This window comes from Cyclopterus lumpus, chromosome 1 (assembly GCF_009769545.1).
Source record: "Cyclopterus lumpus isolate fCycLum1 chromosome 1, fCycLum1.pri, whole genome shotgun sequence".
Lineage (NCBI taxonomy): Eukaryota > Metazoa > Chordata > Actinopteri > Perciformes > Cyclopteridae > Cyclopterus > Cyclopterus lumpus.
The window spans coordinates 4,371,690-4,391,962 of NC_046966.1; the positions used below are offsets into that span (position 1 = coordinate 4,371,690).

Sequence of the window (20,273 nt, forward strand, 5' to 3'; positions counted from 1 at the left end):
TGGAAACGGCGGACAGCAGCAGAGGGAGTAAAAAACCTGCCGCCTTATCAAAAACACGCGTACGTGTATATATATATATATATATATATATATATATATATATATATATATATATATACACACATACAGACAAAAAATGATAACACACGTATTTTCACACACGCCGGAACTCTGTGGCACTACTGGCGCTCTATGAGCACCTTGTGTTTTGAGTGGTTACATTTGAGTGGTTACATTTGATTGAAAGAAAAGAAAGAAAAAAAGAAAACGACGTTTCACGTCGTTGCAGTTTTGTTTTGAATGTTTTTTTGTGTGTGTGTTTTTTTTTTTTTTTTTAAAGATACCTGATTTTAGAGATCAGCACCTTTTTGTTGTTGTTGTTCTCTCCCATGTAACTGTGCAGTCTCCATACTGTCTTTGTTCAGGATCAGCAGTTTGATTGGTTAATGCCCCCCCCCCCCCCCTCAGAACGATTGATTGGTTTGAATTAGATCCACAGAACTTAATCAAAGACGCGTTACTTCTCCTCCGTCTGCTTTTTGACTGGATAAGACCTCGGTGTTTTTTTTTTAACATTTTTTTTTTTTTTTAAAGCAAGATGGTTCTCCAGTTGAGTTCAAATCTTGCCTGCTGTAGCCACCGGTGAAAGTTTTCCGCATGCACTGAAGGCATTTTTAGCATCAGGATTCACCCTCTCGTCTTCACACGGAGCCCCTCTGTGGCAGAGGGTCAGGCATGCACTGGATTCAGGTAAAAAGAAGACGGGAGGAAGTCGCCCTCCCACACAACGACGTAATGGGATCATCGCCTGCGGGCAACTTCCAGTAGTAGTTAGAAAATACTTATTCTTTCCCCTCTTTTTTTTCTCTTTTTTTATTGTGAGAGTACTCTTGGTCAGAGCTTTCTGAAGAGTTGATTCATCTCTTGCTTAAGTTTAGGTGCCTATAAATAAAAGTCAGAATCCAAAAATCCAATTTGATGTACGGCTTTTGGAAAACATCTTTGTGGGTTGAAAAGGTCTTCCGAGCTGATGACGGTAAAGTCGTAACCCTCCCCGTTTGGTTTGGCTTTCCAGAGAAGGGGACGATGGCTTCAGCCGCGAGGCCGTCACAGGTAGACCTCTCGGCGTGACAGCGTGAGGCAGGACGTGGTCTTGTAGTCCCCTCCCGTGCGCGTCAGCGGTATGACCTCGGCCGGGTTCTGGCCCTCTACCCCTTCCTCGTCCTGCTGGCGCCTCCCGAAGCCCGCGCTGCTGAACGTGTCGTAGGACGCCGAGGTCATCTTGCGGTTCAGAAGGTTGCGGTTGTGGTCGCCCATGTTCCTGTTGCGGTCTCCGCCCCCCAGGGTGCCGAGGGGATCCCCGTTGGCCAGGGGCAACCTCTGACCGTCTCCGCCGCCGCCGCCGACCACCCCGGGCTCCGAGCTCCCCGCGCTGCCGGCGCTCTCGCTGTCGCTCTCTTGGTCGTTGCCGCGCAGGTTGTTGTTGTCGTCGCCGGGGGCGAAGGTGGAGAGCCGCGGGGGGTCGCTGCCGTGGCGCTGGCGGGGCGAGTGGCGCACGGGCATCCAGCAGGTGTCCGAGTGGCCGAACTCATCACACTCCCTGGTGCACTTTCCTGTAAGAGCCACATCTGGCAGCTGTCTGGCATCTGGACACAGGAAGACACACACACACACACACACGGTGAAAATATGTCTTCATTTGATTTGGGCGATGCTGCAATTTTACGGTATGCGTTTTTAATGCACTAACATTTCTTCTTTCAGGCTCGTGGAAAGAAAATGCAGCAACTTTTAGAAAATGCTTCTTTTGCACATTTCAATATATAACATTTCAGAGAACTTGTAATATAAAACAAATAGTTGCAGTAATGTGAGTAATGAAATGTTCATGTTGATATCTATTTTTTATCTTTTACCCTATTCCCTTGTATTGTCTTCAAAATGTCTGTAATTTTATGATACATATCCCTAAAATGTTTTATTCTCAGACTCTCCACTTCAGCAGCACTTATAAACAACACCACTCCAGTTCATTCCTCTCCATATTCTGAAGGCTTTCACAGAGGGGGTTGTTCAGATTTCATTCACGGCCTGATTATACAACATTACAACATTTTATTACTAAAAACATGCGAAAGTGGATTTTCCTTTATTACTGTTTGACAGGGTATGACAGGATTTATGAAGGCGATACAAAGAGACGTCCAATATTCTCTCTGTCAGAGCGAGCATTCTCTGTTCAATCCCTCTCTCCATCTGACCGATAAGAAAAACTTATTAAAACTCCACAATATTCTCATCACTCCGCGGTGAGAAAGCAGCGTTCCACCCGGCAAGTGCAGCACAGCGGCGCGCTGTCCGGATCAAGGTCGCGGTGACCTTGATCCGGCTCTGGCGTGAGCGTACGCGAAGAGGAGAAAAGGATCGAATTTTAAATAAATAAATGTTTAAAAAAAGTTGTCCTCATCTTTGACAAAAGAAAAGGTAAAAAACACAATTTCGTTGGTGAAAAGGGAAGTTTGGGCTGCCGACTGTTAGCTTTTCACATGAGACACACACACACACACACACACACACCACCACAGAGGACAATTGCTTTATTCTATAAAACACATTCCCGCGCACGTGAGGAGAGAAAGAGACTCCTGAGAACATTGGCAGCATGTCAAGTGTTTTGACTGTGTGTGTGTGTGTGTGTGTGTGTGTGTGTGTGTGTGAGATTGATTGTATGCGTGTGTGTGTTTCGCATACAATCGGTTGCGTGCGTGCGGTTGCTCTGACCGTTCTCCACGTGCTCCTCCTCCCCCACGCTGCCCTCCGGGGTGGTCCGCTCGTAGCCCTCCTCGGGCAGCGGCAGCGCTCCGAGCCGCGGCCCCCGACGAGCTCTTGCTGCTCGGCGTCTCCGAGTCCTCCGGCCCGCTGTCCGTAGCAGCCGGCGTCCTGGGGCTGGCTGACCACGGAGAAGGTCACCCGGCGAAGGGTCCCCTGGAAAAAAGGAAAACACACAACCGGATATGGGATTAATCATCCTGGATTCCTAATCTGAGAGTCTAAATCTGGGGATTAGGGGAGAAGGGGGGGGGGGGGGGCAAATGGGGTCCGCAAAGACATATTGAGATTATCTGAACCGTGTTCGCCTTGATTATGAGCTTAGCGCCGACAATGCTAGGGTAATAGTCGTCAACCAATCGCGGCAGCCTTTCAAAGTTTTCCGTTGCTTTTAATCCCAGTTTAGATTCATGCTGCTGGACGTGGCGGATGTTTAACGAAAGCCCTGGCCGGCCTGGAGACACTTATTTTTTTCATCCGGACTGGAGCCCAGTAGTAGCAGCTGGGCAATATAGAGGCCCACTCTCTCCAAAAACACCATGAATAGAAGGAAGTTGGGTTCCATATTTTTATGATTGTCAACAAACCCATTGAAAAAAACCTGCCACGCATTGATCTCATTGACACGTCCGGACGTTTTTTTTAATCACACACAACGCTGCAATGGCCGACGCTAGGAACTGTGGTTTCATTAACAGGTGACCAAATGTGTATTCATCCGCTGTGGAAAATAGTAACAGTGTCACATCTGTTTTAGGTTCATGATTTAATCTTTATTAAATGAACCAACACTGTTGGATTTGGTCTTTCCATTGGGATTAGTGAACAAAGTACAGAACCCTTGAGCTCTGTGGATTTTTAGACTGTTTTCAGTTCCAATTTTTTTTTGGGTTACCCTATATTGAACTTGGGATCTGAATAGCAATATTAATTTAAGTTCTACTTCTATTTGTGAATGCTTTTGTTGTAACCCCGAGGCTTGGAATCGCTCGCTCAAACAGAGCATCGCACCTGCTGCACAAATCACCCCGAGTCTGGTTAGCAGACCTTTGGAGGAAAAGAAAAAAAAAGAACGAAAAAAAGAGGGTAATAAGTCCACGCTGAGAGAATATTAGAAGGAGTTAAATAATGACTCCGTCTGGCCCTGGAGGGATCACTCTGCACCGGGAAGCCCATTTCTATACGTGGCCCCTCCTATCTCCTTTCATGCTCATTCAACTGCTCGCATATTTTTTTTTTTTCAATTTAGATGGGCTTTGAAACACGCGGTGTGTAGCGAGGATGTGAGCGGAACAGAGGGAAGACGCTGATTAGGGCGGGGACCAAACAAAAAAAAAAAAAAAAAAACTTCAGCTGGGAACGTCGCCTCGGGATAATCTGGAGGGATGGACGGCTGGCATAAAAGAAATAGCCCAAACTGAACCAATTCTTCTTTTCCTTCCAAAACACACAAAGGAAAAAATGGAACATTTCACCAAATGCAGCAACATTGATTAAGCGAGGGTGGGAATTAACGGAGCGTTTGTTTCTTCCTCCACACACTTGAAGGGGGGATGAGAGAGAAAGTGACTCAGAGAGCAGAGAGAGTGAGCACGAGCAAGACTGAGGAGGAGCTATTAGATTCTAATGGAGAAGCAGCAGTCCCTGGGATCTCAGCGGCTTCATCGTAACTCTCCGCAGAGAGATAGAGCAATGTATTTTTAGAGCGTTGGTTCATATGAAGCAGTCCACCCTCTTTTTTTCCCCTCTTCCTCTTGTTCAGACCAATGGGCAATGGCACGGAGAGAGAGAGAGAGAGAGATACAGAGAATAAGGGGGCGAACGAGTGAGGATCATGATTTGTTTTCTCGCAATGAGAAGGAAGTTAACTGTAAGATCTCGTCGTAATGCGTCACGAGTTATTTTCAATAATGGTTTCATGTTAATGATGCTTCAAAAATGGAATGAAATGACTCATCCAGAGGTACAATATGAAACAGTAAGAAAATGAGATTACTGTGGGAGTTTGGATTGGGCCCAGTTTGTCGACTCGAGGAGCCAGACGTGTTTTTAGATGAGATCGATGCTGCGTTCCATTTGAACTCGAACGGGCGCCTGAATTCGGATTTCAGAATATTTGGACAAACCTCGCCCGCTCCTCTGCGCATCAACAATAAAAAAATAAAGCCGTAGCAACTTGCTTGTTTATTACCACTTCTGTCTCATTTGTGTCTCATTAAATCAGCCATACACACAGAACTGTGCAATGTCTATCCGTGGGCGTGTCGTGTTGTCTGCCCCACGATAGCGGCGCTGCGCGTTGTTATCAACTTATATTGCTAACAATGGCTAACCCGGCTGGAGCGAGCCACTTTAGGTCTTCAGAGGTGTTGTACCGTAACGCGGTCAGCTCAGGTGCAACGCCATCCCCCAAAGTTGCGATTTCCAAGGCACCGTAAATGTCTACAGCCATGCTAGCAGCTCTGTGAGACTGCACCGGGGCACTTTAAGTCCAATGCTAACGTCACCATGCTAACGTGCTCACAGAGACAATGCTAGCATGGGAATGCTAAGTCAGTGCTGGAATGTAGTACACATACTCAAGAGCTGTTCTTAAGTCTTTTTCACTCCATTTTAAGCTACTTTATACTTCTACTACACAACATTTCTGAGGCAAATATAGTACTTTTATTTACACTGACATTTCAGTGACAACTTTAGTCACTAGTTACTTTGGAGATTCAAATTATTAATACAAAATATAAATCAACTTATGCATTATATTATTATAAGTGATGCATGAAACATTGTGCAATAATTATAATCCAATACATCTTTATTATTCTCATGAACAAGTACTTTTACTTACGATATGTATATGTTTATGCTAATACTTATACTGCTAATGCTGGTAAGATTTTGAAAGCAAGATTTTGTACTTTTATTGTATTTCTTAACTGTAACATTATTACTTTTACTCAAGTAAAAGATCCGAGTGTCTTATTCCACCACCGGGCTGAGCGTGCATCATGTCCACCACGTTCACCGTGGTCAGCGTGTTAGCATGCAAACGTTCACTAACTTGAAGATGGTGAGTATATCATTAATATATTATTATATTATTAATAACATTAGACATATTATTAATAATATTAGACAGATTGAAATGTTGTCTGGACTTTTCAAACATCGCTGAGTATCTTTTATTTCTAAACGATGAATGCTTCACATGCAGAAATGTGCGCAACAGGGCCGAACTTTAATGACAGAGAGTTACTGTTGGAGGCCTGCTGCTGGTCTGTGTGTGTGTGTGTGTGTGTGTGTGTGTGTGTGTGAGTGTTGTTCCATTACAGAATTCATCTGTTCAGCCATGATTTCATCTAATTCAATTTCCCTCTAACCCTGTTTCTGTCCAGAGCTGCCCCCTTTCATTCCTTCATCCTGATAATTCCATTTTCTACTTCTCTCCCTCCTCCCTCCCTTCCCTTCTACCTTCGGACGATGCTGCAGTCAAGTCTGCCTCTCACGGCTGTATCTCTCTCTCTTTACTCTGTACTACCCCCCCCCCCCCCCCCCCCCACTCTCTCCTCTTGCCCGTCAGCTTTATGATGTGGCGATCGATGATGTGTCCTTGACCTCGTTATGAGTCCCTCTCCTCTTCCCCACAGCAGGCTTTATTGACCCATAACTCCCTAACCCCCTTTTCCCCCCTCCTTTCCTCTCATATCTCCGCCTTCGTCTTGTGCTCATTGACAAAACCTCTCGCCTCTCTTCCACACCGTATGTGCCTGTCCCTCTGGCCTTCGCATCATTGTTGTCTCACTTCTTTTTAATTGTTCCAAATTTGTCTTTATACTCGTTCACTCATACCTAGAGTAGTCCCCCCGCCCTCCACCATCCTATCAATAAACTTGATTTAAAGCTTCGGTCCTCTTTGCTCATATCTTAAACCGCTCTCTTTTTATTTCTGCTTTTTGTCTGCTTTACCAGCTCATCTATTCTTCAAAAAACAAACAAAACCAACAACAAATCCGACATCCAAGCATCCCTTGATGTTTTTCCTCCCTGACTCACAAAGTGTGTGCGTTCTTTCTATTATCTGTCGAGAACTATCAGGAGAAAGGCAGATTACTAAATATCTAAAACGTTGACACAATCACACACAAACACACACACTTGCGAAACCAGACACATGCGGATGAGTTGGCGGAGGTCCAGCGTGGCCTATGAATTCATGCCTGATGGAATATTAATTGAGTTTGACGGGGGACATAAAAAAAAAAGCCCTTCCCCTTAATCTGACACGGGCCATTACAGTTCAATACTGACATGGGAGCTTCGCTCATTTGCGAGGTGCGGGGAGCGTGTCTGAGTGGGCGTGTTGAGTGCGTGGTGTGTGTGTACTGTACGAGCCCCTTCCTGATACAGTATGGGACTTCCTGTGAAGTTATTTCTGGCAGAAAGGGTATGAATCAAACCGATGCATGATGGGTCTGAACTTGGAATAAACTTTAAATCTCAATGTTACAGCTCTGAGGGAAGAAAAAAAAGAAAAGAAGCTCCTAATATAGCTTTCATTTCAGGGCGAGAGTGTGTTTATGTGTGTGTGTGTGTGTGTGTGTGCACATATGCTTATGAGTGAGACTTCGCACCTTTGTGTTTTGCTGCGGTGTGCGAGACTTTCAAAGCCTGCAAGATGTGTTATGTCAGCCTGTGATAGTATGTGTGTGTGTGTGTGTGTGTGTGTGTGTGTGTGTGTTCGCAGTGCGAGGCGGCACATATGTGCGTGCGTGCGCAGGTTGGCTCAGTCATCAAGGTAATTAGTGTGTAAACCTCCTCGCTGTCGGTTCAAAGAGAATTAACGAGCTCTGGTTAATTAACAGTCTCCCTCTCTCCTCGTTACATGTGTCTGCGCATTCAACACGTGTGCGGTTTTTTTTTTTTGTCTTCTTTTTTCGCGAGCGTATGTGCGACATCTGCACGTCCGACGCATTGGGACGTGTGCACGTGTATGTGTGTGTGTGTGTGTGTGTGTGTGTGTTCGTCAACGCAGCTGCATATTGAATTGACAGGATGCGGGTTATGCACAAACCACAACTACAAAATACGGTTTCCCTTTTCTTGGCCCTGCGCTCGGCCTGGTAGGTTTTTGTCGCGTGTTTCGGCTGATTGTTTTATGTGTTTGTTTGGCACACGTATGGTTCGGTTCCTCTTGGAGATCGTAAACCCCGTGTTGCGCTCACAACGTCACTAGAGTCACGCAAGCAGAGCGAGGGCGTCCACAGCCGAACGCCATTTTAGACACACAGTCAACATCCAGCACACTAAACTCATAATTCATCTTCTGCACCACAATGACTTATTTAAGGCCGACGCCGACATTTCTTATTGACGATCGATAACCGCCGACACTGTGTGATAGCTTTTTTTGCTCCTCAATTGATATCTGATAGAGTGGATGTAGCCAAATTAGTTGAAGGGGCGGGGGGGAAGGTTCAATAATTACATTTGGACTAAACAGCTTTCAGATTGATTATAATTACGTTGACGATGTGGATTTCTTCTTCTTTTTTTTTTTTTGCTCGCTTTTCTTTATTAGAAATGTATCAGCCTGTGACAGGGGGAAATCATACGTTTTAATGAGGGATGATATCTTTGCACATTTCACAAATGTTCATCGTTTTTTCCCGTCGCCTCCTTGTTGCTGCGCATTAGCGTGCGTTACTGTAACCGGAGGACGAGAAATACTTTCTCTCCTTATTTTTTTCCCCCCCGCGTGCCGAAACCAGGCAGAAATCGGACAGTTTCATGAGCCAAATGTCAATCAAGCAGACACCTGGCATCCAATTTGTAATCACTCCCTCCAGACGGCTGACTTTTCCTAACGTTGACTGAGGGGTGTAGCTCAGAGAGCTAATATCCCCGCCGGCCAACCGGCCGTCACTGGCGGTTTTTCAGCCTGCGGACGTGTGGTATTTAATGCCGAGCGTCCATACTGCTGAACGTGATTACTTTCATGCCAGAAACAGGATTGTGTGTGACCCCCGTGGGATCCCGAAAGGCTCAATTAAAGGCCAGATTTATGGTATTCTTTAAGTGGCTTAGCTGCTCCAGTGGGCAGGATGACCTATTGAATGGTGAGTGAAGATTTAATTGAATAATTACTGTGCACGTTTTTTAAACACGTGAACATATAGTCAGGGCCATGCGTATTTGGACTGTGACGCAATATTTCAAATGTAGCCTATGTACACGAAGGCAATGGATTCATTTTTAATAATTGGAGGAAAATCCTATGCAGTCAATGATTGCCTAAATTCTTACACCAAATAGTCATCACCAAATCAGTTATATATTTCATTATATATACATCTATATATATCTATATATATAGATATATATAGGCCATATGTATACACATACATATATATATAGGCCATATGTATACACATACATACATATACACATACATATATATATATATATATATATATATATATATATATATATATACACAGGCCATATGCATACACATACATATATACCTAAATATATACACATGTATATATGTATGTATATGAGTACACCAAACGCTAAGTCTCCTTCCTTGAGGCCTTTACTGCAGCCTCCTTCAGGCGCTGCTTGTTTGTGGGTCTTTCTGCCTTCACTTGTCTCTTCAGTAAATGAGCAGCATGCTCACTTGGGTTGAGATCAGGTGACTGACTTGGCCATTGAAGAATATTGTACTGAGAAGTGCTGTGCTGTCAGCTTTGCAGCATTCGGCTGAATCTGATTAGATAGTAAAGCCCTAAACAATAAAACCTCATCCTGATCAGCTGTGACATCATCATCAATCAACACCAGTGGCCCAGTTCCATTGGCAGCCATACCGGCCCATGACATATCACTGCCTCCACCATGTTCCCCAGGAGGTGCGGTTTACTTCGGATCAGGAGCCGTTCCTTTCCTTATTACACTTGTCTCAGCTCATCTTGGTTTCACCTTCCAAAAGAACCTTCATCTAAAACTGATCCGGCTTATTCAGATGTTTTCTGGTCTAATCTGGCCTTCCTGATCTCCAGTCTTCCCACCTTATTGTACACATTCTGTATTTAGACTCATGAAGGCATCTCTTGATTGTAGACGTTGACATCCTCCAGAGTATTCCTGAACCTCACTTTTCATGTTATGAAGGCTTTTTTCTTCCCCAAGGAAATCATTCTGCTACGTCTTACATGTCTTCTTCTGGGCCTTTTGGTGTTGCTGAGCGGGCCAGTACATTCCTTCTTTTTTTAGGAATGTACAAAACTGTTGATTTGCTACTGGACTGTGTAAAAATGGTTTTAATTCCTAAACAGTTAATGCGATAGTTGTGTTATATCCATTGAATTAAAGCTGATGGTCGACATGTCAACCACATATTGAAGTCGTGTAAAGAGGAAAATAAGAACAATTGTGTCATACTTATACTTATGGCGCTGAACGTACACACAATTGTTCTTATTTTCCTTCTTAAATGTGCTTAGAACATGTGTAACATAGCTGTTCAATGCAAGGCCGACGGCCTGCCCTTACTGTCACGACGCGCTGGCTTCTTTACTACCTGAAAAAATAATTGAGCTGATTAAATGTCTTCTGCACAGCGCAGGTGATATAATATAACGGATACGCTTCTGTTGAGTATCGTCCCCCGGACTTCATATCTGGAATGCTGATCAGAGGGAGTGACCTTTGCCTCGGCTCTCTAGTTTGGCCTCCATTTAGAGTGCGGCGCTAATGCAGCCAGTAAACACCAGCGCGCGTGTGTGAGTGCGTCGGAACGAGTGAGCGAACTCGGTGACTGGGAGTTTATTATAATTCAAACATTCCTGAGATGGGATGAGTTTGTATTGACTTGTTTTGTTCCTTCTGTTCAGAGCTGTTTTGTTTTTAAGCTTCTTTCTTTCTTTTTTTTCGAAGCAGGAACGCCGTCACCAGATTAAACTGTAAAGATGCGCCGCGCAGGCGACACCGACTGCGTGGATCGATGCACACCGTTAGTTTAACGCGCATATTTCAAAAGGGAATAGAGAACGCTTCTACGTGTGTGTGTGTGTGTGTGTGTGTGTGTCCCCCCGCCTCCTCCTTTCCTATTGTTTTAGTTTTTTTTACCATTTAGATTTTCACATCCACTCCAGATTTCTTCTATTACCATTTTAACAGATCCTTTTTTTTTCACAAGCACCTAAAGTGTGAATCCCATGACTGTCTTGGGGTGGAGTTATCTCATCTCAACACTTTTTGTTTCTTTTCCTCTGTGCCAATGAGGCGAACTAATAAAAGTAAAGTTGCCGGGTCGCGCGTGCTCGAAAAAAATCTCTTTGCGTTTGCCGGGACAAGTCTTTTGAAACCTTTTGCTGTCGACTGTTAAGTTATGCATCAAAGGCAACGGGGGCAGATGGGGGAGGGAGGGGTAGAGACAGTGAAATATCCTGACAGGAAGCATCTGGGGGGTTAACAATTCATTTGAGGATGATATATTTACACAACGGTTATTTAAATATAGAACTCGAGTCTAAAGGCTGCATTCGCCGTAACGCTGGAAACGGGAAGCTTCTTCCCCGCGGAAGAGCGGACAGGTGAAGACACCGGGTGGGAGAGAGAGAGAGAGAGAGAGAGAGAGAGAGAGAAGGAGTAAAGAAAAAAGGTGATAAATGGTGAAACACAAAGACAGGACTGTTAATCACGCTGCGTGTGGCAGCCTGTGACAATGTAGCAAGGATAAAAGGGTTTCAGGGAGGACTTGTAAAACTGACCACAGACGGCCTGAACAAGGAATGAAGAGACAAAGAATGACGTTTTGGATGGAAGGGGGGGTGGGGTGGGGGGGGGGGGGGCTGTGGTATTTGCAGAATGCTGAAAATGGTTTGGAGCAGGTTGAGTCTCGTGGAGGGGAGGAAAAAAAAAAGGGATGAAGCAATACGTCTGTCTGACTCGCTGATGTTGATAAGCCGCGGCGCCTTGTTACCACAACACACACACACACACACACACGCACACACACACCAACACACACACACACACACACTTCCATGCGGATACAGTGAATCGTGAAACCACACGTTAGGCACACCTGCTTGCACGCGCTCACACTCGCAGGTGTGCACATACACACCCGCTGGCCATGTTTATAACTATGCAGGCAAGAGAGTGTTTGTGTGTGTGTGTGTGTGTGTTGTTGCAGTGGGACCACCTCTGCAGTAAGAGCAATCCCTCCCTCCTCCATGCTTCTGCTTTACCCCTATATCTCCCCACCCCCATATTTCTCTGCTTCCTCTCATCCTTCTCTTTGCTCTCCCTTCCCTCATTTCCCCCTTTTCTCTGCTTTCCTCTCCTCTTCTCCCCTATCATCCCTCTTCTTCTGCAGTGCACCCCCCCCTTCCCTCTGTCTCTCTCTCTCTCTCTCTCCCTCCATTGCTCCCCCTAGAAGCAGGTGATGTAGAAGGGTGCTCAGCAGTATCTGACTATCAGGCCTGACTCTGTGAGAGGAATGATAATCACTGTGCTGCACTGCAGAGAGAGAGAAAGAGAAGAGAGGGAGCAAAGGAGAGACGGGCAGAGGGAGGGAGGGAGAAGGGAGAAGGGGGCAAGTGCGGCAGTAGGCAAAATGACGCGAGGGGAGGTGGGAGTGTGTGTGTGTGTGTGTGTGTGTGTGTGTGTGTGTGGGGGGGTGAGAGGAGGACGGCAAGAGAGCTGGACAAAGAGAAAAGTGGAAGAAGAAAGAAAGGAAGGAAGCACATGCTTGACTGACATGCACCTCCTTTTTACCCCCCCCCCCCTCCTGCATACACCCCTCCAACAACAGCACTCCTGCCGCCACAATAGCTTGTAGCACAGCAGCCCCGCGGTACGAGGGGGAGCCTCAGCCTCGTGTCTGAGAGCCCGACAACATTCACTGTAGCAGCGAGGTCATCTGATCGGCACGATGCGGTCCCTCTCCTCCCCTCTCCTCCTCTCTCTTCTCCACACTACTGCAGTCTGCCGATGGACCGGCACCGCCCCGTCCCGGCGAGCACTTTCTTTGCAACGCGTGCATGCCGTGTCGCTCTGGTAAATCACTTCTCTCTTACCGGGAACGATTATACCCCGCGGACACGGCTCAGCACCGCTCTCCTAACTAGCCACTGTGAAAGTGTGCGTAACGTGTGTGTGTGTGTGTGTGTGTGTTTTATTTGGAGAGACACCGCATGCGGGGGTCCACTGCATCGCCATCCTCCACAGCTTTTGTCAGCATCAAGCTGTCCACCCTGGCATTGAGCTCTCTCCCCTTCTCCATCTGCGCTCTCTCCTCCCTGCAGATACACATTGAAAATCACTGACTCTATTCACTGCATCGCGGGGCCTTTGAAACGTTTATCCCTTTGTGTAGCTGTGGCTGTCCATAGTGGGGGGGGCGGGGGGGGGGACAAAACGGAAACAAAAAGCTCATAGAGCGACGACGTAGAGTGAGGCTTACCGGACAAATGCCCATGATTCAGATTAGCTCCTTTTGTTGGTGTGTGTGTGTGTGTGTGTGCGTGTGTGTGTGTGTGTTTGTGTGAGTGCGATCGCGGTGATGTTCATCGCTTTCCACTGCTAGTCCCTGAAACAGTCATCTCTCTTAATAGCCATGACAGCGGCCATTGTTGAGAAAGATGCAAACAGGATGGTGGCGTGCGTACAAACCGGCCTTCTGTGTGCGTGCGTGAGTAAGAGAGACCATACATATGCATGCCTGCTATTTAGATGGCATTTCACTGCCCATCCTGTGAGTGTGTGTGTGTGTGTGTGTGTGTGTGGACCATTAGACTAATAGTATGCGTGTTAGGGAACAGACTTTTCCCACCCACTGCTATTGTCCATTAAGGTTGACCAGAGGAGAGTGAACAATGGCTTCACTGTGGGGGCCAGTGTATGAAAGAGTAAAAGTGAGGATGAGGCTAAAGATACGTCGTATTGCCACACACACACACACACACACACACACACACACACACACAGACACAGACACAGACACAGACACACAGACAGACACACACACGCACACACACACACACACACACACACACACACACACACACCACACACACAGACAGAAGCACAACCTCCCTGTAGAGAGTGATTAGGAGTGCCGCTGTGAACAATAGACAGAGTCAATAAAAGACCTCGGAGACATCCGGATACAAGCGCGGGTCTCTACACCCCCCCCACCCGCCCCATCCACCACCACCACCTCCGTTTCCTCCGTCCCGGCCTCTTTCTTTTCCACTTTCCAAACTATCTTATTGATCATATCTGACCCTGGCTTTGCTCTCTTGCATTTTCTTGTATTCCTCTCTCTTTCTCTCTCTTTGTAGACAATACCTATTATATAATATATATATATATATAGGTATATATATTATATATATATATATATATATATATATATATATATATATATATAGGTGGCCTCCTTTGTGGCGCCCCTGTTTCTTTTTTGTCAAACGCGGCAGACGGGTTGAGCTGACAGCGGCTGACGCGCCGGGACGCCGCGGCAAACTGAAATCCATCCTGTCAGTTTAGACTCTAGTGTCTGTCATTTTGCAAGGTTAAAGATAGCTCGGGCTAATGTGCTGTCAGACACAAACAAACACCGCTCGGGCCCTCGCCGTGCGCACTCACCCGCTCACTCACCCGCTCACTGACTCGCTCACTCGCTCACTCACTCACTCACTCACTCGCTCACTCGCTCACTCGCTCACTCACTCGCTCACTCACTCACTCACTCGCTCACTCCCTCACTCACTCACTCACTGACTCGCTCACTCACTCACTCACTCACTCACTCACTCACTCACTCACTCACTCGCTCACTCACTCGCTCACTCACTCACTCGCTCCCTCATTCACTTGTTCGCTAACTCGCCCCGCACTCCATGAGGGGCCTGCATTGACTCACACACCTAGGTGACCTCGAAATGGCAACGCGTGAGAATTAGACACGTGTGTGTGTGTGTGTGTGTGTGTGTGTGTGTGTGTGCGCGTGTGAACCCCCACATCGGGCCCCTATCACCCCTCCCGTGACAGACACAGTGCCACAGAAATGTCTTGGGGCGCCTCGCCAACACGTCTCGACAATAGTCTCAGTGTGTGTGAGTGACAGAGAGCGAATCAGGGACACAGAGGGGGCGTTATGCCGGGTAGACGCTACGCACGCACACGCAGCACACACACACACACACATTAAAAGAGAGAAGACAGTGCACTCTTTCTCTCCCCCCCATGCGCTGATTCCTCGCTCCCTCTCTCCCTGACGCAGAGACTCCATCCTTCTCACACTCCGTCTCCTTTGACGCAGAGAAACATAAAAAACTGCTCCCTCCCTCCCTCCCTCCCTCCCTCTCCCTCTCTCCATCTCTTCTTCTGTGTGTGTGTGTGTGTGTGTGTGTGTGTGTGTGTGTGCGTGAGAGTGTATAATTAATACGCCTTTCATTTTCTTTGAGCTATGAAGTATGCTTTTGGTATGCAAACAGACCTCTTGCATGCGAGAGTGTGTGCGTGTGCGTGTGCGCGTGTGTGTGTGTGTGCGTTGTTGAGTCCACCAGGGAGTGCGAGTGCAGCGTTGGGGCCATTGAGCGAACGGGAGAGGGAAGGAGGAGAGTTAATGAGAGAGCCGGGGAGAATCCGACCCGTTTCCCATCGATAACCTCGCGGCTGCACTTCAAGCGTCCACACGTACACTTACATCTTCTTCCTTTTTTCCCTTTTTTTTTAAATTATTTTTTTTACAGCCGCCTTTGAAAAATGATGGTTCAGCATTGAGGTTAAGGAGCGACTCGTAGTGAAGTTCGTACCCGGCAGCGTTTCACGGAGCCTGCTCGAGGAGTCGGGCCAGATGATTATGCGACTCCTGGCATTTAAAAAAAAACAACAAAAAAAAACAGAGAGAGAGAAATGTTTAGAGATGCTAATTATTCCGTAAAGGACTTAAGGGAAGACGAGTGCTGCAAAACTAGAACTACAGGTGTGTAGCGCTCTAATTAGCTATAATCTATCTATTATCTTTTGCCAGTATATTAATGTATGTTCACCTCAGCTGAGCGGAGGGGGAGTGTTGTTTTCAGGTCTGCATGTTAACAACCACCGTGATTGATGAGCAACGATTGGGCCTTTCAAATGTCAGACAAATAACTGTTCAAAAATGCCAGTCACCGTTTACCATAGACCGGGCTGGCGGTGTTAAATTGTTCGCTTTATGCAAAGCAATGGTCCAAAATCCAAAGATATTCCTCTTTTTTAAATATTTTATATATATATATATATCACAGCCGACGTCGAAACTAAAAGCTTGCCAAAAAAAAAAGAAGAATCATGACATGACATTGGGCCGGGCGATATGGATAGTGAAAGGGTATAATACTTACGTGGGTGAAGGCAAACCCGATCAATCGTATAATAATTTAAGCTCTAAACTACTTCGACTATGGTGTCGCTCTGCTGTGAAAAAGTTGCATCTCGAAAAGTGTTTTTCCATAAACGAGAAGGAAGCCTCGTTGGAAGCTTGGAGACCAATTCATGCACGAGATCATCCAATGACTTTAAAAAAAAAGAAGCTGAAAGCAGAAAAAGATGATTGAACTCAATAATCCTCCTGGCAGAAACAAAATCTCCAACGCACATCAACACGTGCACGACTTTGTGGTGAAGAGCTTAATCTCTGCACCGGCTAATGTCTGCGATAAATTGGGAGTCAGAAGGGGGGGGGGGGCGGGGTCCCGATCTCAGACTCCTATTCTACATAAAACCCCATATGGGAGTATAGCGTATGAATTATTAATGCGCTCATAATGCTGCGTCGCTGCGGCTCGCGACAAAAGAACAAAGTGCGCGATTCTTTGATACCCGCTTTGCAGTTTAGTCAATAATTTGGAATTCTGACGTTTGATCGCCCTTGAAGCCGATGCTGTTTGAGAAGTGGCCAGGCAGCCTGACTTCTGCCTTTTAGAGAGAGAACATTAAAGTGTGGGAGGGGGGGGGGGGGGGGGGGGGGGAGGGAGAGCACGCTCAGGTGAAAATCGTCCTTTTCAACATGTTTTCTTGACAGAAGGCTCCCCGCGACAGCTCCTTCTGGATTTAAAAAAGGCCCGGCGTCAGCGGAGGCCGGCGTTCAGAGGCGCTCTCACACATCTCGCTCTAATCAAAGCCCGCTCCTTTTAAACCGCCGTGAAAGCTTCATGTTAACACGACACCGCGACCAAAGCTTTAGTCGCGCTCTTAAAAGCGACTGACCGGTCAATGGGCGCCGTTTGTGTGGTTCCGTACGTCTGTGTGTGTGTGGTGTGTGTGTGTGGTGTGCGTGTGTGCGTACGCTTGCACCTGACAATACGCCCTATGTGTGTCCACACACCCGATCCGAGCTTCTCATCTTACCGGTGATACTGTGTGTGACTCCCCCGGCCCGTGCATGAATTAGCAAGTGATCCCCCTCCCCACACACACACACACACACACACACACACACACACACACACACACACACACTCGCATCGTGCCCGCCCCCGCCCATGTGTGTGTGTGTGTGTGTGTGTGTGTGCACGGAAAGAACGGTGTTTATTTTTCCAAGCCGTCTCAGGTTTTTTTTCTTCGTCGGCTCAGATGTGAGCGTTCTTTTTATGCAGCCAATTAGAGGTTGCCATTTCATCCCCATGGAAACCTGTGTGGGGCTCTAATTGGCAAATAGATTTGCATGACTTTGATTACATTTTTTTTTAACTTCTTTTTCCTGCGTGTGCGTACGCTCAATAAGAGATGTGTTTTTGTGGTTTTTCATTTCCCATTTCCATTTTTTCCCTTCTGAAGTGCCGTTAGCCGCCATCTTCATCACATCTGTGTTCTTGTGAAACAGGAGAACGGCGCCTCTTAAATGATGCACGTCCGACTTGTGCCTGCTCATTAGGAAGTGGTGACCGCTTTAAGGTGCAAGTTCATTCACTCAAGTTCAGTCTGAAGAAGAGGAGAAGAGGAAGAAGAGGAAGAAGAAGAAGAAGAAGAAGAAGAAGAAGAAGAAGCGGGTTATCGCACACGTTGTGGATGATGGCGGTGGTTCAAGTTATCTGTGATAGCTGCAGGGAAGGGGAGTTAAAAGCAGCGCGGTGTGTGAGCGTGTGATTATGTAGTCGCGTGAGTACGCGTGTGTCAAGCGGGTCAAACTATTTTAATGCTTCCGTGTCTGACAACACCGAGCGGGGTGTGTGTGTGTGTGGAGGGGGGGGGGGGGGGGGGGGGGGATTTATCACCGGGCGGCGTGAACGGAGAGCTCTTGTGGTTCAGCTCTACCTGTCTCTGTGCGTGTACCGGTAGTGCAGTCTCTTATCTGGTCTATTTCTAACATGAACAGGGCTGAACAAAACACACACACACACACACACACATATATATATATATATATATATATATATATATATATATATATATATATATATATAAATGCACAGATACATTGAAAGTGGTTTAATATGGGGCATCGCTGCAGGCAGAGGCCAGCCCACTCAGGTTTATGTAAGTTCTGCGATAGGGCAGGTAAAAAAGCTCCCATTCTCTCACACACACTCGCACTAAAATAGCCCAAAGAGTCTGAGCTGGCTTTATTCTCAGAGTGAAGCCCCCCCCCCCCCCCCCCCCCAGCCCCCTTCCTTCTAACCCTAGACCCTGATACCTCTTTTCAATCATTTTCTGTCTATCTCCTCCTTCTCCATTCTCTCCATCACTTCCCCTAGGCGATACCTAAGAACACATTCTCATCTTGTATCCCCCCCCCCCCCACCTCATCTCCCTGCCTGGCTCTCATAACGACTCCCCCCCTATCCAACCCACTTTTTCTTTCTTTCTAAGCCACGGGTTCCGACCAGGAATTTCCTTTTCTCCTCTTCCACTCATTTCCACGTCTATTTCCTCTATCTCCATCTTGATCTTCTGATTTATCTATATTCCACCAACAATTCTAAAACAGATGGCTACACCGCGCCTCGGGCAAAAACATTGGCTTTGGACTACAGCGCTACCGGGCCCAGTATTTCACACTCATGCAAGATCTAATAAGCTGATATCCGGCGAGAAATGTGCTCCGATTCGCCAGTGGCAGAAATGCATAAACCATATTGCACAGTGCAGATATTCACACCTGAGGCTTATTCCTTGGTAGCGTGCTTAATTTGATCCAATTGGGAGGTGGGGGGGTGGAGGGCGGAGGGTGGGGGGGGTATTAAAGTGACTTTAACCACAAGCTAAAACAGAGGGGAAATGGGGGGTACGAACTAGAGAGGGTTGTTACTTAAGAACCATTTGTAAAATTTGAAGAAACTATTAAGTGTTATTAAAAAGACCAAGTTTGGAACCATTACAAAAAGCACGTTGAGAAAAGATGGATCCAGATGGAGAGTGATGAAAAGAGATGAAACCACTTAGGGAGAACAGAGAGATCAATCAGAGGGAAGACAGACGGAGGGGGAGGAGGATGTGTGCGTGGGTGTGTGTGTGTGTGTGTGTGTGTGTGTGTGTGTGTGTGTGTGGTGGCAGGGGGAGGGGAGCAGACAGACATTGGGGATGGAGGTTTTTCATTGGATGAGTTACAGAGCAATGACGGGAGAAGCAGACAGTGCGGGCCGCTGGTCCATGCGATATTCAATCTTTCATAATGCTGTGCTTCTCCTGTCATCTCGGTTTCATACGTTGTGCGCGATTAATTCTGCGCTCGGTATGCTCAGGTCTGCATGTGCTCGTGGGCCTCGCGTTTCTGAACAGCACGTTGCTGCCTGCGTATGAATTTGTGCATTCAGCTGTGCGTTCGGCCGCGAGCTTGACAACTCGTGAAGTTGTACACAAAATGAGAATGAGGTGCAGGTGTCGGTGTGCGTGTTCACAGTGTTCACAGCTCCTCTGTCTGAGGGGAACTGACGTGTACTTTTTGTATTTGTCCGTTAAGCACAACGATGCCTTTAATTGCAGTGCGATGGCTCAGGGAAATCGGGCCTCTTACTGGTAAAAAAAGAAAGAAAAAGTATACTCATGACAACAACAAAAAACTGCACATTCAGCAGTTTGGCTGCAGCTGCAACGCCACCGACGTCCATTAATAGCTCCACGGCCCCCCGCTGACAGAGGGAGTGAAGGCAAAGGGAGTGCTTCCTGTCAGACGGAGTGCTTGTTTGGATCGCTGGTACGTAAAGACGGGGTTCAGGGATGCCGGGTGCAGACGATTCAACGCCCACTTTGCTTCAGGCATACGGAACCTTCCAGAGGCGGACGGAACACTGTAATTATCCGGCGCACAAGTTGAAGCTCGGAGCCACCCGGCACCCCCCCCCCCGCCCTGAATGTAGGAACTATCGGAAGCAGAGTTTCATGGTAATTGGTAAATGTTAGGACGTTTTAACGCTACCGTGTCATCAATCACGCGCTGATGGGAG

General features: G+C 46.8%; 1 protein-coding gene across 1 annotated transcript in view; it reads right to left on the bottom strand.

Moving 5' to 3' along the window:
• Nucleotides 1-505: 505 nt before the first annotated feature.
• The window catches only part of pcdh7a (protocadherin 7a), a 35,172-nt gene continuing 15,404 nt past the window's right edge, over nucleotides 506-20,273 (bottom strand). The window contains 4 exon segments of the mRNA XM_034535184.1: nucleotides 506-1,646; nucleotides 2,782-2,875; nucleotides 2,877-2,924; nucleotides 2,926-2,985. Coding sequence (XP_034391075.1) covers nucleotides 1,108-1,646; nucleotides 2,782-2,875; nucleotides 2,877-2,924; nucleotides 2,926-2,985 — 741 coding nt within the window. The 3' untranslated portion in view covers nucleotides 506-1,107.